A 20,789-nucleotide genomic window follows, 5' to 3' on the forward strand; every position below is an offset into this window, starting at 1 on the left:
GCTTGGAATTAGCCAGAGATGAGATGTCAACAAAGAGGCATGGCTGTATTTCATTATCATTTTATTTCTAGAAATAGGCGTAGAGCCAGGTTTGACCCATGGGCCTTAGTTTGCTGACCTCTATCTACTTCTAACCCAATGTACTAAAGAGATAAATCAATCTGAACTCTTATAAGAGAATTAGTAACTTTAAATTTAGGCTTTTATGAAGATGTAGAGTACAATACCTTGAAACTTCTCCATATCCTGTTTTGCAGCCCAGTGGCTTAGAGCTTGTAGAGAGGAATTTTCTGTCTGAAAGAAGCAGTGCACTTGGATGAACACTAACTGCAACCATCCCTTTGGTCAACATTTAGCAAATTTAGTAGAAGGGACGCTGTGTTTACCTATTCAATGTCCATTCCACCCTCTCTCCTTACTAACAAAACTTGGATTTATTTGAGGGGTGGCCTTATGCCTAGCTAAAATCCTGGATTCACCATACTCCTTATTTAAATGCTAATGGCATGTGACATTCTTCTAGCAAGTGATATGCAACTAAAATCTACTTGGGGCAGCTTCCAAAAAGCTGTTGTTTATAGGACTAAAAAAAAAAAAAAAGTACAGAATTAGGTTTTGCCCTTAGCTCTCCTTTCTTCCTACCTGGAATGCAGTTTTGATGCCTGATATTTCTCCATTATATTGCAGCCAGGATGAGAAAGTCATGTGTTTAAGTTGGAGGAAACTAAAAGCTTAAAGGAGATTGGATTCTGGCCTTTCTAGAGAAGGTTTTAAGTACTGTGGTGTATACTTGAGTATAGATTCTTGGATCAGGATAAAATTAACCTTATTAGACTAAGTCATTGCAGTCAGGTGTCTAACACACCACCCAAGTGAATGCTCTATCTTTAGCTTTAAAATATCATCTCTATTTATTGTGTAAGTGTTACATGATCCAAAATTCAATTTTACACCAGAGTCTAATTTCATTAATGTCTCATTTCTGTTTCTGTCTCTATTTTAATAGCTTCTTCTCAAAGACAGTTCTATTTCCAAATAGCATTTGGTTAGGAAATTGAAGAAATCTCGAAAACACTTTCCCTGTGCTAAGACAGTATTCATTTGCAGGTATGTTCAGATTAAATAATTCTGCCTGCAATGTTCTCAGCGGTGTCACTGACCCACAACTAGGGTATGAAAGAGTGGGAGGATGAAGTAGAAATTGAAAGAGCTTTTAAAAATCAATATAATGTTAGGTTGTACAAGATTCTGAAATAGAAGGAATTGCTCTTAAAGAAGCAGTGGGGTAGCTGGGTCAGAGTGCATCAGGTCAGGGTTTCCTTAGGTACTGCTAAACAAAGATGGGATCATGACAACAACCACACGGTCTTCTGGGAGGGCAGATGTTTGCCATGGGATTCTTGTAAGATCTCCTTTTTAGACGTTTTGGGCTCAGTGCACATCATTTATTTCCTAAAACTTTCCCACAAAGAATGTGATTAATTCTCATGATCTTTAAAAATAAACAAATAAAATATTCCTTTAAGGACTTGTTCTAGTCCACACATGACTAGGAATGCCAGATAGAAAAGAACCTCACACAGCAAAATATTCTAAACACATTTGATACTTTAACTCATTAACCCTTTGATACCCATTCTAACTTTACATTTTGACACTTGGAAGTGTTTCTAAAAGAGAGATTTGTAAAATTTACTTGAACATTTTGGGGCATGAATAACATTTTTTAAAGATAAACTATAAGTAATTTACATACTAGACTATAAAAAATTGTATGGAACATTTTGACACTCTCTACTTTTTCTCTAGGGAAATAGTTGCAGTTTTGAAACCCTGTTGCATGGGGAAAGGTGTCTGGATTTTCTTGGTCTACATTCTTGTGTTTCTTATATTGAATTTATTTACCATGGTGTGTACTGTGATGGGATGCACAATTATTTTTCTGAGGTCTTATTAACTAAGTATTAGTCTAATCAAATGTTTACACAAGTCATAACTTTAATTAATGAATTTCTGTTTGTTCATTCCCGAAATGCTGGATTTCTCCAAACTTGGACATACTTTCTGCAGACACTTAATGTGTGCAGACACATATTAGAATTAATGCTATTCTAATATGGTGTATGGGTTCTTATCATGCTGTGAACATGGAGAAGGGTGGAGTTTAAAAGCTCCTTGATTTTGCTACTAAACCAGTCTGAAAAGCAACTTCCATTTACTTGTCACCAAAGCGCTTCCTTTGTAATACTGCTCATCATTTCACAACAGTTACTAGAGATAAGGATGTCGTCATCTTATTGGCTATATTCTTGCCTGATACAGTACGGCTTACAAAGTACTAAAAACTTTATGCCATGGTAAAGAAGGTAAATAAACCTTACAATTAAAAACTCAGTAAAAGGTTCGTGTCTGGTATCATAGCTGACTTGGATCCTGACCACAATAGCTAGAAGGTGGAAGGAACTGCTCAGAAGAAATGGAAATACTACAGCTGTCTGTTTTGCTGTTTGAGGACTTCTCAGGGGATCCTGGGCCTTGGAACGGGGTGGCATGGTGGCTTGCCATGGGCACATACCTTACACACCTGAGTATATCCCCCTCCTTTAGCAACAGAGGTATCTCAAGCTATTTGGGGTTATGAAGAAACCTCTTTTATGTTAACCACATTTTCAGATAATTTTAGAATCTAGAAACATCCCCAAACTCATGCTTAAACAGTGGTGTCTTCATACCTGTGTCTCTCCTGAACATTGGGCTTACCCAGTTGAAGAGTCCAAAAATGAGCCTAACAGGAATCTCTAGGTCCTGATCGTCAAAGTACAGTGGGCTGGCCATCAGCAATTAATTTGAGAGTCCAGCAACTCCCATTTCAGCAGGGATATGAAGGATCCTCCAGATGCTGCTGTAAGCACTTGTGAAGAAATGGGTGGAGGCAGAGTCGTGGCTCCAGGTTCATTTCGTCTCACCTGTTTTTGGCTTGCTCGTGGCTCTTTTGGTCCTTGGAGGAGTAAATGCTATCAGAGGGAATATGTGCAGATGCATTCATTCCGGAAGATAGCAGGGAACTCACCTTGATGAGTGGCCCAAACTGTATCTTCTAAGGTGGGAGACCTTAAAATATTTAAGTTTGTTTCACTCCCTGTGTTTGTATGACTACCAGATCACATAAAAAATGATGTGCAAAAAAGCAGAAAATAAGGCAAGTCCCATTTCAGCATGTAGAATTCTTCTGAAAAATAATAAAGACTTTTTATGGAATTTAATTCTTATGTCTTGATCATATTGTTCACATTATGCCCTCTCCCATTTAAGATTATTGTTAATTATCTATAAATGTCTCCCAAATCATTGTGGCAAAAACATTTCTGAACAATGAACAATATCTCAGAACTGGATAGACTTTTAATTTCACAAAATGAAACTATTATAAATATCTTGAGTTTTTCATAAATTCTTGTGACTTTTCCTGACTTTTATGAAGATGAGACATTCTGTTTTCAAGTCGCAGTTCTTTTCTTGGTGTCTGCTTTGGTGTGGATCGTGCCATTTAACCTCCTCTGTTTGTTGCTTTGCCTCTAAAAGGAAGTTAATAATTTTGACCTTTTGCATTGGGGTTTTGTTCCTCTGTGAAGAAAAACATTAATGCCAGTAAATTACCCTGGGATCTATGGATGTAAGTGCAGGAATGAAAGGAATTATCCTATTTAAGACACGGAGAAAGTAGATACTTGAGTAAATGTGTTTCACATGTGCTGTTCTGCTCCAGTGAAGATGAACGGAGAGTGGTTACCCCAGTGGACAGGTGCTGACATGCATATTCTGACTGGTATGCAATAATAGTGGGGATTTTACCATTCCGAGCACATAGAGACTCACTGACCTGATCAATTTGTCTCTTCATTTATTTATTCACAGCTGAACTCCACTTGCAATGTGTGTGCCAAGCATTCATGTTGGCAGGTAGGGAAATAAAGATTGCTTAGTTTGTGCTTTTAAAATGAAGCTAAGAAGAAAATTAAATTCCAAATATTTCATAAATGTGCTTTAGCAAATATATCTCCATAAGCCTTATGGTACTTTTGGTTGAGAGCGAATGAAACACCTTGTGAAACTGGAGAAGATATGTGAGGGCTGCTTTATTTCCTTTGACTTGAGCCCTGCATCTGTCCTTTATTAAATTGCTTTTGATCTGGGCAAGGACCATGGCAGGTAGCCTCTCTTCGGAACCAGGAAGACCATCTGCTCTGCAATCTCTCCTTTAAATTCCTTTGCAAAATAACAAGGACATGAACTAGATGTCCCCATTTCCCTCTAGGAAATACTTTTACCCTCTTTCTTGCTTGAGATCCATTTTGGATAATGCAAGTACCCAAGAGCAAACTTTAAATAAGATTTATCAAAAAAGAGTCTGACAACAAATCGTATTTTAATCCAAAATTTATAATTTTCTTTGGGAGTGACATATGATCTTGGACTTACAGAAAATACATGTTTCAACTAAAGAGTATAAATTGTTCAACACAAGGAAGAGGGACATACCCAGCCTCCTTCCTTTTTCCGTAGTCTCCTTTAGAAAAGACTACACCTACCAGTTTCGTAAAATCCAGATGAAAACTACTTAAACACTCGGTTTTCAGTAAGAATACCAATCAAGTGTTTTTAATGGCTCCCCACTGTCAGGTAAATCGAGGGCTCTTTATTGACGCTGCTTCCCACAGTTCCATAAAATCTGACCATTCCTTACCTCTAATAGTGATAATAGTTCAGACTCATTGATCATTTGCAATGTATGTATCAGGCGCTGTGCTCAGTGTTTTACTTTTCTCAACTCAGATATTAATTCCAAGAACTCTACATGGTAAATAGTGATAGTCTTCCAGGTTACAAATGTGTAAACTGAAGTTTGGGAAGATTGAGTAACCTTAGAGACTCAAAGCTAGTAAGTGACAGAAGACAGTATACAAACTCAGGTCTAACTGATTTCAGAATCCTTCTCTTAAGCCCTATACTGTGTTGTCTACCATCCAACACCTCTGGAAAGCAGACACTTCATTTAATTCCCCCTATTGTTAGGTGCTACTTTCTGTCTTCCTTACTCCCCCAGGGAGATTCAACCTCACCTGCTCTGATCTGTTCATCCCAAGTCATTAACCATCACTGAGCTTTCTACAGATCTTTGTAAATGTGTGAGTAAGTAATTTTTTTTTTCCTGAAATACGTTTGTCTTGTGTTGTTCTCAGTAAGGACTGATCTACTATATACTCTCAAAGAACTTTTATTATTTTCCAATTGGTTTGTCTTCTATTTAAACTAAGTAAGATTACTGACAGTTTAGCACATGCCATTGTTTAAATAAGTAGACACGAGAAGAAAAGTAGAAACTTGGGAAAACTCAAGCTAAAATACGAACTTGGCAAAATTTGACCCATATGTTTTTGGAAAGGTTTCCTTATCTGTTCAGTTCTCTTTTCATTAGACAAATCAATTGTTGGAAGGGTCTTTTTTTAAGAGCTTTGGTCACCTCGGTGTAACCTTTTCCAGAAATATATATCTGCGATTAGCATTCTGTTTGGTGGAAGGCCATTAAAAACTCCTATTATAATTGTGGATTTAACTTTTTCTCCTTGCAGTTTTATCTTTTGCTTTGTGTATTTTGAAGCTTTGTTATTAGACGTAGAAACATCTAGGCTTATCTTGTCATTCTGATTTATTTACTCCATATCATTATGAAATAGCCCTTTTTTTATTCCTAATAGTATATCTGCTCTAGAATCTTCTTTGCTTTATAGTGATAGAGTACTGCCAGCTTTATTTCACTGGTGTTGACATGGTAAATCTTTTTATATTTTTTTAACCCATTGTAGCTGTATTTTAAAGTTTGTTTTTATAATCAACATATAATTGGAGCTCACTTTTTAATCCAAACTGATACTCTCTAACTTTCAATTCCAGTGTTTTGTTTAACCATTTATATTTAATTTGATTAATGATGTATTTAGATTTTAGTTGTTATCTTGTTGTTTGTTTTGTAACTGTCCCATCTATTTTACCTTCCTGTTTTACTTTTTTCTACCTTCTTTTGGATTGAGTAGATGTAATGATTTCCTTTTACCCTCTTTGTTATCCTATTAGCTACCACTAATAAACAAAATTACCACTTTGTTTTATTAGACTAATGGTTGCCATATTGTCCACTTCTTATCACAATCCGCCTTCAATTGTTATTCTACCAGTTCAGTATTGAATAAGACCTTTCAACATATTTCTCCTTCTTGGATTTTTTGCTATTGTTGACAAATATTTTATGTATAATTTGTTATAAATTGCCCCAAACATAGCTACTTGTTTTGCTTAAATGGTCTAAGTACATTTAAACACTAAGAAATATGTCTTATTTATCCTGTAGTTATTATTTTTGGTGTTTGCTCTTTTGTGTAATCACACATTTTTATCTGGTATTATTTTCCTTTTGCCCAGGGATATTCTTTAACATTTCTTATCCTGGGGGTGCGCTGAGGAATTCTTTCAGTGTTTCATGTCTTAAAATATCTTTATTTCACCTCATTTGAAAATATATTTTCACAAAGTATAAAATTTTATTCCGAGAAGTTTTTAATTTTCTTCCATGAATTTAAATGTGCTGCTCCCCTGCATTCTCACTTGTATTGTTTCCAAGAAGAATTCTTTTGCCATCCTACTCTTTGTTCTGTGCAGGAATGTGTCATTTCCCTTGAGGTGCTTTTAAAAATTCCACTTTTTTTACTGATTTTTTAAAATTTGATAATAACAAGCATTGGGATAGTTTTCTTCATGTTACTTGCACTTGAGATGTTGGGAGATCTGTGGGTTTTCAGGAAATTTGGAAATTTCCACCCATTATATTTTCAAATATTCCCTCCTCCTTCTTCAGAGACTCTAACTGCATAATTGTCCAGTTGACAATCATCTCTTATCTACTTTTTGAGCACAGAAGATACAGTTATAACTGTCTTAATGTACTTTTCTGCCAACTCTAGCCTCTGTATTGGTTCTGTATTGGTCTTGATTATTTCCTCATTTTAGTTCGTGCTTTCTTGATAATCTTTGATCTTAATCTTTGATTGCATGTCAGATGTTATTAATTTTTTCCTTGTTGTTGCTGAATATTTTTGTATTTCTATAAATTTCTTTAAATTTGGTTCTGAAATGCAGTTAAGTTGCTTATAGTCAGATTTATGTTTGTAGCTCTTGCTTTTATGATTCGTTAGGCAAATCCAAAGTAATGCTCAATCCACAGCAAATTATTCTCTACTGAGGCAAGATTTCCATGAATTCTATACTCAGTGTCCTGTGGGTTTGTTCCATTTTGTTGGTGAGAACACTCTTCCTGACCCTATATGCATGCCAGGCACTGATGCCATTAATTCTTTCAGGTGTCCCTTTTCTTGGCTTGGAGTAGTTTTTTCATATACATGTGCTGCAATTCAGTATGCTGAAAATTTGACGGGATCTCTCTGTAGCTCTCTGTTTTTTTTTTTTTTTCCCCTCTGTGCAGCCTTGTGCACTCAGCATTTGCTAAGCCAAATCTATGGCTAGATGTCATTAAACAAAATCTCCTCTAGTTTTCTGTGTTCCTTAGACACATGTTAACTTGGCTGACTTCCTTAACACAACAAATCTGTACCCACCCCCTTCTATCTTAACTTTTCCTATATGCTTCTAACACATCTTGTGTCCACCCCTATTGAGAAACAAAACTATCTTGTGAAAATACCTCTTCCCTTGTCTGTATCTCCTGAAGGGAAAATTACTGATTTGACAACTTTATATCCTTGTTATATAGTAGTAGTTGACAATATTTGTTGTTGGGTGAGTAAGACAGAATTTTCACTCATTTCTATAACTCAGAGTTAAAGGTGCAGCCCTGGAAACTAGGGGGCTAAAGAAAGAGAGTTATACCTGGAAGTTTCAAACAAAATTCCAATAATGAGAGTAAAGTGTCAGATGTGAGTAAATGAACAAATTTCCTCTCCTAGGCTATTCAGGTTTTACATACCAGTCATATCAAATATTAAATATAATATAGAGTATTTTAGGGCACCTGAGTGGCTCAGTCGGTTAAGCATCCGACTTCGGCTCAGGTCATGATCTCACGGTCTGTGGGTTCAAGCCCCTCATTGGGCTCTGTGCTGACAGCTCAGGTCCTGGAGCCTGCTTCGGGCTCTGTGTCTCCCTCTCTCTCTGCCCCTCCCCAACTCATGCTCTGTCTTTCTCTCTCTCAAGAAATGAATAAACATTTAAAAAAATTAAATATATATATATATATATATATATACATATAATAGAGTATTTTATGTTCTGTAGTAACAGAGTAAAGAAAAAAAAAACAATCTCTCTGCTCTTTACTTATGTAGCCATATTCTCTCTTTGACACAGTTGAACTTCATTTTATGTGGGCCCTTAAATTGTGTAGAACAATTTCCAAAAGGTCTTTGCTCACAAGGCAAGCTTTCACTGGAAGACTAGATTATTATGTATATGGGGGCTGAGGAAGTGTGAGTAGGAGGAAAAGTAGTAATGGAGATTTTAAAAGCCTCTCTCTGTCTTCTGACCATGCCTATCCCTTAAGGTTTAGACACTCTGCTATTTATTGACTCCAGAGAACTGTTGATCCTTTTTTGTTTAAAACACATGGGCCACAATTTTAATTCTTGAAATTTTCTGGTTTTTTTTTAAAGCCTGTGAAGCATTTGTCAAAAATTGAATTCAGATTGGCTCCACTATTGCCCCTGTGGCTGCTTCTAGTTCTGTGAAACTCTTGTTCATTGGGCTTAGAATATTATCTCTTTGAAAGGTTGGTCTTGCCTCCTTCTTCAGATACTTAGCCCAGGTGTGGTTATCTGGCCACCATCTCACAGAAGTATGTTCCCTTTCAGGAACAACGTTAATGACCATTAAAGGTTGTACCCTCACTTCATGGGTGGGCAGTATTCTAGTACAGCATTATAACCTCACTTGATAGCTATGTGGTTTTTGCCATTCCTGGGAAATATCTTCTAGACTTGATTTGGAAAATGAAAACAAATTGAATGGGTATAGATTTCAGACAGTTTAAAATAATTTAGTTAAGAGAGACTAATCTTCAAATATATTCTCAATTCAGGATTAAATGCCAAACTTTAAGATGCTCATTTGATTGTGGCTGTTTCTCAATTTGTTCAATATCAATGGGTGTGCTTAATGGCAAATTCTGAAGTAGAAATCCCAACAGGTAATGAGTAACATCCAATTTGCATGTAAGTCAATTGTTTTAGAGAAAAGATTAATTAAAAGAAGTGGTAGGTTAATTTAAATCAAGCAAAGCCAAGCAACCATCTTCCCTGAGTTTAAATCCTGACCTATCTTTATCCTCCTGGATACAATATAGAAATCTGCATTGGATAAATACCTCCACCAGGAAAAAAAAAAAAAAGGAGTTAAGAATCACTCATTAAAGCTTTGAACTGAATCTTTCCCAATAATAGATGTTCTTAAATCAAACAAGCTCATTTCACCCAGTATATTTAATAGTATCAATTTGCATGAATAAGACTAAGCATGTTTCACAAGTGAGAGGACTGTGGGCAGTAGGGAGAGGAAAGTGCACCCCATAACCTCTTCTCCCTTCACCCTCATTCATATATCACACGTTCTGCCATTTATGTTTTCACAGACACATAAATGATTGCAGTTATGTAGCCACAGTGGTCCCAAAAAGCACTGGGCAGGACATTTCTGTAGTGATTGTGACAAGCTTTGATAAATAAACCAGTTGACAACTAACTTTATCTTGGAGAAGAGAAGAACACCCATGGAAATAGTGCTTTACCCTCTCTATCCAGAAAGTCACCTGTGCACCCAAGACAAAGTTTAATAAGGAGACTTACAGGTAGAAAAGACATTACTTATTTATAGTACCCTTTCTGTTTTTCTTCTTTGTCCATAGAGACTGAAAGAATTAAAGCAACGGGAGTTTGCTCGAAATGTAGCTTCCAAGTCATGGAAAGATGAGAAGAAACAAGAAAAAGCACTTAAACGGCTTCACCAGCTGGCTGAGTTAAGGCAACAGTCTGAATGGTAAGAATTAGAGGTATCTCAGATGGTTCAAAACTCTCTTCCAAAAAAAGGTCTATTCAATCATTGGGGAAAAGTCAAGATAAATTTACTTGATTTACTGTCACACGGAAGCAAATTATAATTAATCAAAAGACATGCTTGAGGGCAAATGTTTTAATAGTTAAAGGCTAATAAATTAGTTACTTTGGTATCTGACTTTTTTCCTTCCCAATGTTGTTAATTTTATGTGCTATTTCATGAAATGATCTAAGAATGATTCTCATGTACTGGCACTTATTCTATCCAGCTGATTTAAATGGGCCCATAGAGCTTTTTAGTAATTATTTTAAGTTTTGTAATAATGTTTATTTTGTTTATTTTTTTGTAATAATAATTTTAAAAACCTTAAGTAACAGTGCATCTATCTGGGGAGGAAATAAATCTTCTCTGCATTTCCCTGTACATACCTGAACCTAGAATAAATGACACTTATCATTGTCTGGATGACAAAAAAAAAAAAAAAAAAAAAAAAATGATGTAGTGAATGCAGTTAAATTTACCACACCCTGCTATTTAAATTGATAATTATAACATGCATTATACTAATACATTCTTGTAGCTGAAAAATAGCTGTTTTTCATGAGCTAGGAACTGCTGAATGTTTCCAAGTGAGGAGATTGTTACCTGGAACTCAATTAAGTTTGCACATTGTGATTTGTGTTCATATGAATCATAATGTAAAACACCTAATGTAGCTAATTAATGCAGTTGGCAGCAACCTAGTGAATTGTGAAATTTATAGCTCTGTGCCACAATTTAAACCCCTGTTGTTGAAATGAAAAACAAAATGCAATAAATTTGAGAATGAATGACTCAAATAATTGAGTACCATAATATATTAGACCTCAAATTTGATTCTAAGAAAACATTTGTTTTAAGGATCAATTTATGAGTAAAAACATAGTGTTTACCTTACACATATTTAGGTATTTGTACCACTATCTTAGAATAATTTAATTAACTCAAGAAAATACATAGGAGATAATCCTATTAAAAATAAGTGAGAAATTTGGTTTAAGGAAACAATGAAGTTTGGAAAAAACATGTATCCAGAGGTGAGGTTAATATAAAAATGTATGCCCTGAGCTCCTACACAGTCATAAAAATGGGACCCACATCTGGTACTGAGCTTTCCACTGGCCAATACAATGAGGATCTTATGCTATTCGAACACAGTGTCAATAAGATATCAAACTGTCCTTGTCAAAATAGGACTGAGAAGGAAATGTCTAATGATAATTATGGTAGCATGTAGGGAAAAAAATGTGGGGAATATGTTAATTCTTGAGTGATTTATTATGAGATTATTATGAGAATATAAAAGAGGGGGCAAATCTTACTGTAGAGAGACAACCTTTAGATAGGTCCTTTCAGTCCATGCAACAAAAAATCTTAGTAGCCTTAATAAACATATATCCTTTTTTATTATTGGAAAGTTGTCATGCTTCTACATTTCTTTATTTTCCTGTGGGAGGTATAGTGATAGTGATGATGATGATGATGCTTCTGTTTAAAAATTCTGAGTTTGCCATGCTACCCATTAAGTGTTTTCCAAATTAAAACAAATGAAAAATTCTACTCGATTAAAGTTGAGCTGAAAATCATATTAACTAAACAAACACAAACTCAAGCCCATTCCTTATAGGATAGACAGACTTTCTAGGTTCTGTTTGTTTGTTTGTTTGTTTTTCCCTCATATTGTTAGGGAAATGATGGGTGTTAAGCTTTCCACATGCAAAACATGGAACTAGGAAAATTATTACATTTTTTGCTGCTACCTGTCCTCTGCGCTCCAGATAATTGTTCTTTTGCTTAAGCAGCCTCATGGCCTAAGGGAAGTCACTTAATAGAATTATTTAATATTTTCATTTTGGCAGCTTACTTGAAAAATGAAAGTAAGAAATAAAATGAAAAAGAAAAAAAATTATCTGTATTCCTCTCCTAAACAACCTTTCTCTGTCCATGATTCTCATAACAAGGTCTTCTCAGTAGGATGGTGCACATAACAAGAAAATTCTCCTATGATTTCTATGGAGAAGAGAGGAGAATTTACTAGTGGTAAGAATATTGCAGTTGGACTGATGAAAAAAAAATGATGGCAGAAAACTATTGAAGAATCTTATAAAGGACAATCAACTTTGGCCATTTCTTGGGAAATTCAGCCCAACCTGTTTCCTTAGCAAGCTCAGTTACTGCATGGGGGTGAAGAGTCATTCGGTTTGTAAACTTCTACATGTATAAATCTAAGTATAGTGCATATTGATATGGACATTTTTTCCAAATTAAAAAAAATTATAAGATCACTGATTCTGAGAATATAAGAGATGGATCATGTTATATCATTTAAAGAAAATATGCATCAAACATATTTGATATGTTTTGTTGCCTGGTTGGAAAGTATTCTTTTACAAGAAGATAATTAAATAGTGCATGTTTTTATTTGTCAAGAATTAGAATTTGGGGAGACCTATTAGAATGGACAATCTATTAATAAGTATGAAGGGGCTAACTTTATAGTCACTTTTTTATTATAAATAAAAAATAATTAGGTAGACAATATAGAAATAAATTAAAGAAAGTTCTAGAGAAAACAGTGAAATTGTAAGTAAGGACATAACTATAAAAATTAAACTTTAATTATGTTAAAAGGCATAAAGTAGTATTAAAATAATAGAATTGAAAACCACAAAGATATAAAATTGGGATTTTCCAAAATACAAAAATTAACTAGATTTATGATAAGGGAACTTAAAGTTTAGAAAGCAATGAGATAAACAGTTTAAAGCATAAACCCTAGAGGTAGAAAAGATTAATAATGAGGATAAAATGCTACAACTTGTGAAAAAATATAATCATAAATGTAGATTGGATTATACAGTAAGAACAAAAATTAAGGACAAGAAGAGCAAAATATAATATAAAAACAATGAGTAAAGATGATTAAAAATATTGAAAAGGATATAAAAGGGAGAAGCTTGCACATTAGAGAGATAAATTGTCACATAAAACAACCATACAGAAAAGAACATTTAGACTAACATAAATCAAAGCAAGAAAATACACAAAACAGTGCCAGGATAATAAGAAAAAAAAATATTATTGAGGAAAAAATATAGGTAGATAATATAAAAATGGTAACATATCTGTGTCATAATGGAATCATAGAAGCAGAATGCTAATATCCAAACACCAGGCTTTTGAAATAATTTCTAAGTGCAGATAATATCAGATTAATTGCCATTCCTAGAGAAGGTAACTTAACAGAAGTATAGCTCCTACTTAATCAAAAGTGTGGCTACTAAATATGGAAAAGAAACTCTTTAACACTGAGGCAAAATTCTGAGCTGCAGATCTTTCTGCTCCCTTACCCTTCTATCCCCAGACTGCAGGCATTTTAAAAGACCAGTAACTACAGTTAACCTCTCTGCTTTCTATTTTCCTTTCTGTTTGAAAGAAATACTGAATAAGCCATACACTATCTTAGTGTGTTCCTTTTCATTCCTCATATCAAAATGCCTCTACAACCTCTCTAAAGAACATAAAAAAATGATTCACAAAAAGAAGATTAATGTAATGAGTAAGAAGAAAGTTTTCATTATGGAACAGTTACTGAAAATTTTCTGAATTTATTTTCCACAAGATTCAAGGGACCAGTATAATTCTAAATTTGTTTATGAAGAAGGAACAATCTGAAATTGTTAAAAAGTGAATGGTGGCTGAAACTATGATAAATTAAAATCCATATGAGCATAGTAAATGAAATATTGGATATTGTAAAAAATTGAAAGAGTTAAACAGAAATTAAAAACAAGAAATTCCTTCTGAACTAGAGAAACAGACTAAAGACACTAAAGTATTGAGATAAATAATAAGACCTAAAAGATATATTCATGAACGCCAACATATTTAACATATAGATTCCAGCATAAAAAGCTAAGACAGAGAAGAAGCAATAATCAGAGAAATCAGAGAAGAAAATACAACTGAGCTAAAGAAATTGAATTGAAAGTGCCCAACAGTACTAGTGAAAATTAACCCAAGAAATCAATCTGTAACTCTGGTCTGGTAAAAATGTTATATATATATATATGTCATCTAATATATGAATATATATATATACATATATACATATATATATGTATATATATATAATCTAAAATAACAATATATTGTGGATAGTACTTACAATAAAAATGTAAGTTGTAAATATTATAAATATATATAAATGAAAAAGAAAATTACAAATCACACAAGTGCACAACAGATTCCTTTCAAAAATGAATAAAAGGAGGATTAGTAAATATTTTTCTGTGATATTAAACATGTAAAGACAATGAAGCAAAGTACCATAAAACCTTGGATTGCAAGCAGCTTGTTCTACAAGTATTCCGCAAGACAAGCAAACATTTCTAATGAGTTTTGACTTGATAAACAAGCAGTGTCTTTCAATAGGAGTAGTACCTGATGCCAACTGTCACATGATAACAACTGAGCCAATGGTTCTTAAAATTCGCTTTGATATACAATTGCTTTGGATTACAAGCATGTTTTCGGAATGAATTATTATCGCAAACCAAGGTTTTATATATATGAGATTTGGTGGACAAGAGGAATGGGATTCCAGAGTTCTGTGCTGATTGGCCAAATCAGTCATAGGTGAAGGCAACAAGAAAGAACTTCTCAGAAAAGGGCTCAGAAAACATACCTCTCCATTAGAAGTTAAGCTATGTATGGAAAAGATACCAGTTTATTAGTATTCTTTACTCAAGTAACAAATGAATGAATACAATAAAATAAAAATCTAAACTAGAAAGAAGCAAACAGACACATATCCAAGCATGTGGATAAAGAAAAGGAGAAGGAAAAGAAAGCCATCTCAAAGCAAAAGATCAGATAAATGATGTGTTTTCTGTTGCCTTCCACCACCCCACCTCCGCCCAAACCTTGTTTTGTAGTAGAGGTTTTAAGGTAAACATAGAAGAGACAATTTTAATCTAAAGAGTTTCATCTCTTCGGTGTATTGCTATTTCTAGTTCTCAGATTGAATCACAAATTAAGCTCAGCAGAATGAATAGTCTTTGCAAAAGCTGTTAAAAGATAAAACAAATGTATGCAGGAAAGGTAGAAAGAAAGTATTTGGGTGAGGAAGATGCAAAAGAAAAGATTTCAAATAATTGAGATACTGAGATGGCTTGTAAATGTGTGTTACTTTTTTATGCATTTGTTATAATTGGTCAAAATGGTGATAAGTCATGGAGAAAGAAATAGTCACACTTTTCCAAAGTAAGCAAACATGAAGAAATTTTAAAACCGAGGCAACAAAAATTATGAAATGGTAGCATTTATACAAAAAATGACATTAAAAATATATTTTTACATTTTGGAAGTGACTTTTAATTCCATTTTATTTCTTATTTAATGGGAGGTCACTGATTGAAAAACTCCTTGTGAAAGAATGTTAAATCTATATTTCCAAAAAAACTGATAGGTTCTGCAGGACATATATTGGGATGTAAATGCAGTACTTTATTTTCTTTTGCAGCACTAGCATAGATATCCACCTATTATTGCTTCTTGCTAATTTCAAAAGAGCGCATTTAAGTGATGCATTTTAGAAATGGCCTCTATGAAACATAGATATACCGAGTTATATAAACACAGTGAAATGGTGATATTCCAATAGACATAGTTTGTAGACAGCATAACTCATCATAGAAACACTAAGAAATGTTCACGTATACATGAGTTTTCAAATCTAATGTCTTAATCATTTAAATATTTATTGTGTCTACAGTGTTTCTGGAAATGGACCAGCATACAAAGCTCCCAGGGTAGCCATAGAAAAGCAACTCCAGCAAGGAATTTTCCCAGTTAAGAATGGCAGAAAGGTATCATGCATGAAGAGCACTCTTCTCCTTAAAGGAAAGAATCTCCCCAGAAGCATTTCTGATAAACAGCGGCCCACCATGCAAAATCGACACCAGTTACCAATGGACAGACGTTATTTATTCGGAAACCGGGTACCACAGACATCTTCAGACCTCAGCAATGCAAATCACAGGACAGGAGTATCATTTTCTTTTTCCAGAAAAGTACATCTAAAATTAGAGTCTTCAGCATCAGTTTTTAGTGAGAACACAGAAGAAACACACGATTGTAACAAGTCCCCCAGCTATAAAGCAAAAGAAACTGCAGAGAAATGTAAGTGCCGCAGGTTTGCAAGTGAGGACGTACCTCTTACTAAGGAAAAAGATATAAACATCACACCAAGCCATCTGGAACATGTTTTACACAATACCTTTTCCATCAGCTCTCAAATCGTGCAAGACAAAAATGACTCTATTGATGAAACACTGGAAGATTCGATTGGCATTCATGCTTCATTCTCTAAATCTAATATTCATCTTTCAGATGTGGCTTTTACTCCTTGCAGCAGAGAAAAAGAAATTCGAGGTACACCGAAGAACACTTCAGAAAACAGCATTAATCACTCATGCCAAGCAAATGCTTCCTCCAGCTCACCAAACATTTACAGGCACAGTGATGCCAGGATATTTGAATGTCTGGATGAGTTTCCATCACTGGAGCCAAGTAAACAAAACAGTACAGTGCATCTGAATCCCAACTCCAGAATGGAGAAGAGAGAAAAATCTTTAGATGAAACAGAAAGAGTTGGCAAAAATGCAACAAGGCTTGTAAGAGAAGCATGTCCACATGACGTGAAGTCTAAACCATTGCCTTTTCTCCATGTACAAAGTAAGGATGGCCACACCACTCTCCAGTGGCCCACGGAACTTCTGCTCTTTACAAAAACGGAGCCCTGTATCTCTTACGGATGCAACCCATTATATTTTGATTTTAAGCTTTCTCGGAACACAAAGAGTGACCGTGATTCAGAGGACTTAAAAAGAGAATTGATTAAGGAGCCCTCAGAAATGAAGACTACAATAGAGAGCCAAGTCTCAGGTTTAATCAAAGACCAACAGAAATTGATCCAAGAAAATGATCAATCTCTGAAACCAAAGATGATGATAGCTAATCCAGATTGGGAAAGTTTCCGGAGAAAATGTAATTCGGGCTACAGTGATTCTGAGCCAAATATGAGTAAAGATAATTTTAGTGCAAGTGATTTGGAAATGAAAAATCCTGAAGTGCCTGCTTTCCTTGATATCTCTCTAAAGAAATGTGTAGAAAACAATGATAATAGTGATAATGGACTTAAGGAACCTTCAAGGACCCATTGGCAAAGCTGCCAAAGGGTAGTTCTAAATGATGTAAATGAGGGCCTATCTTTTTCTCCTTACATCTCTAGGACTAAAGAACCAAAACTGATCCCTTGCGATCCTCATTCAGATTTTGAAGATGCAAATCAATTTACCTGGAATTCTAGTCCTTACCCAGTGAGGGGTCATAGTGATCATGGGAAGGACTTTAGTGTAATTGTGAATAGGAACCACATCAGCATGACCAGCAGGGTTTCTAGATGTAGAAACCAAACTTATAAGAGAAACTCTCCAAAGTTGTCTCCGAATCGAACTTCTAGCCCTTCAGACACATACCCTGGCAGCACAGCCAGCTTGAGAGCTACTTGTTCAGTTCATAAGTCCAGCGACAAGGGCAGAGGCAATTTGCTGTACTTTTGTAAAAGAGAACACAACCCAGTTGAAAGGCACAAAGGGAGACACCAAAACCCGAACTGCCTCTGCGTGTCTGAGGAGTTAGCAAAGAGCACCTGCCTGCCGTCTGAAATACAGAGAGACCGCAACTACAGATTGTGGGAATCATTTAAGAGTGAAAAATTCTCAAAACATAGATACAGTCGGTGCAGAGAAAGATATAAACTGGGCAAAAATCAACAGCAGTTTTCAGGGCCCAAATCCAGGAGAATCGTCCATTGTGATCCTAGCTCACAGGTTTCCTGTTCTGGAAATAGTGAAGACGCACCAAACTGCCAGGGACCTCAGCACAGCAGATTGGGCTCTTACTCAAGAGAGAGAATTTATTGCTTAAGTAAAAATGAGAGAAGTCAAGAGTCGTTGGACAGCCCTCGTATTTGTGACCTAGGAAAAGTAAAATCCCTGCAGTATAACTCTGGGAATATCAGCTGCCTTCTAAGAAATTGTTCTACCAGCCCTTTAGAAAGCACAGAGTTGGCCATTACAGAAGGAGAGAGGACACCCCTGACAGCCAAAAGCCTTTTAGAAAGAGTGCAAGCCAAGAGGTGTCAGGAACAATCAACTAATTTTGAGGTCTCTTCAAAGAATTGTGAAAATGAATCAGAGGCTCATTCACAAATTCAATGCACAATTCAATTCACGCCACTGGGCTGTAACAGACCCGCACTGCCTTTGTCTGAAAAAACACAGAACACAAGTAAACAGAGAATTGATAAAGGCACTACAATTCAAAGAACTATTGAGAAAGACAAAGTCAAAAGTTCACAGACAAACAATTTTCATGTTTTAGTAGATCCTGATTGTGATAACCACCTTTCTAAAGGTATAATTCATGTAGTAGCAGATTCACAGTCACCAAACATGAAAAAGAACCCAACAACAAAAGAACCAGTAAAACCTTTAATTAGCGAAGTCCAACATTTTATTCAAAGACGTGACCCACTACCAAATGATTTCCCTGGTGCTTTTCCATCTAATAGATATACTGGTGTTACTGATTCCACAGAGACCAAAGAGGACCAAATAAATCCTGACTTACAGGATGTAAGCATGCATATGAATCACGTAGAGGGGAATATAAACTCTTACTCTGACAGAACTTTGCAGAAGCATGACAAAATAGAAGATGAATTAGAAGTGTGCCATAAATCTAGCTCTCCCCCCTTAATTCAGCAGCCAATAACATTTTCTCCTGATGAAATAGATAAATATAAGCTCTTACAGCTACAAGCCCAGCAGCACGTGCAGAAACAGCTCCTCTCAAAGCATCTTCGAGTTGTGCCTGCCTCGGGGCCCACTGCCTTCTCTCCGGCCTCAGCGGTCCAGACGGTACCAGTTCACCAGCGCACCTCCATCACCACCATCCACCACACCTTCCTGCAGCATTTTGCTGTCTCTGCCTCCATAAATTCCCATGGTGGTCCCCTCCCTATAGCTCACCTACATCCTCTTTCCCAGCCACATTTTACGCCGTTCACGTTGTCACCTCTGACTCCGACCATCATCCCCGCACACCCCACTTTCTTAGCGGGTCACCCGCTGCATTTGGTCACTGCTGCCCCCTTCCACCCACCGCACATCGCGCTGCAGCCCCTGCCCTCGGCCGCATTGATCCCCGCATTGTTTGGCCCTCACTTAAACCCAGCCACGGCTTCTATCATCCACTTGAATCCTTTAATCCAACCAGTGTTTCAAGGTCAAGATCTTTGCCACCATTCTTGCTCCAGTCAGATGCAGCAGTTAAACGGAGTGAAAGAGGCCTTAAATGTACCAACGCACTTGAACCGATAGGTGTCGAAGCCCCTCTTGTGGCTAAATAAAACAAATTGTCACTACCTACAAAATGATATATTTAAAGTGGTATGACTATTGTAAGATTTAAAATATTGGTGCCACTCAAAATGTGACTAGTATATACATGTAAGAACTGAATTGCCAATACTAAAATAGGAGCATTTTAAGAATATCTTTTAACTTGCATAAATAACAGAGCAAATTGAAAATAACTTTCTGGATGGTAGAGGGAAAAGCATTAAGGGTCTGTTTGGAGGAGTTCTCATATAATGTTATAAAATGATAACAGAAAACATTCAGGCAAATCATTGATATTACAAAACAATCAAATGGAACGTAATATTGTATGTTCTAGGGGGTGTTGAGCAAGTGAGTGAATTGCACATTTGGTTTGTATGCATCAGACAATACTAAAAGATCAGAGAAATAATTCCTATGGTTAACTGTTGTCTAGGCTTTCAATCAATATAATCTGTTTCAATCAAAATAATTTATATTTTCATAGGAAATGATTGATTCAAGTTGGAAGCTACTCTTCAATGAAAAACAATCTTCACACACATTGTATTGTGGAGTTTCTGGAGAAACTGGGTTATTTTCATTTCATACACATCTGTGTTAAGAAAATTTTGTAACTGTAAGAGTCACCAATATCTAAAATTAAGAATGTTTAATAATTTTGGTATAAGAAAACATATAAGCTAGCATTAATATTTGATAATGCAAAATAAAAAATAAAACATACTCAAGATTTTAAATATATTGGTTAATATTTCAAATACTACAGGGACTAAAATATTAAGTTTTCTTTATTCTTCTACTCAGAAATCTTACTGGGTTCAGCCAATAGTATGTGTAAGTAGAGAGGTAAAAGTTTGGAAATGTCAGAATTTTTACATCATAGTCATTGAGAAAATCTTATAAATAATTTTGTGCATTTTTCTCAATTGTAGTAGATATATCAGTAAAATACATTGAATGGTGATGAATAAAATCACCATTAATGTAATTTGGCAAATGATCTTAAATATTTTTAACTTATTCAGAATGTTTTCTTGGTCCACAGAATCTGCATTTCTTGCATCACTATTCTAAATGGCCCCCCAGTTAAATTTATTATTTTATATTCATAAAATGAAAGACAAACTCATGTGACTGCACGTTTCGCATAAACATGGGTTTCAG

General features: G+C 35.3%; 1 protein-coding gene across 1 annotated transcript; it reads left to right on the top strand.

Moving 5' to 3' along the window:
- The first annotated feature begins 2,880 nt into the window (after positions 1-2,880).
- Positions 2,881-19,601, top strand: ZNF804B (zinc finger protein 804B). The gene is made up of 3 exons (XM_049642272.1): positions 2,881-2,904; positions 9,965-10,095; positions 15,929-19,601. The coding sequence occupies exons 1-3, from the start codon at positions 2,881-2,883 to the stop codon at positions 19,599-19,601; spliced, it is 3,828 nt and encodes a 1,275-aa protein (XP_049498229.1).
- The last annotated feature ends 1,188 nt before the right edge of the window (positions 19,602-20,789 follow it).

The sequence above is a fragment of the Panthera uncia genome, chromosome A2 (assembly GCF_023721935.1).
Source record: "Panthera uncia isolate 11264 chromosome A2, Puncia_PCG_1.0, whole genome shotgun sequence".
NCBI classification, from domain to species: Eukaryota; Metazoa; Chordata; class Mammalia; order Carnivora; family Felidae; genus Panthera; species Panthera uncia.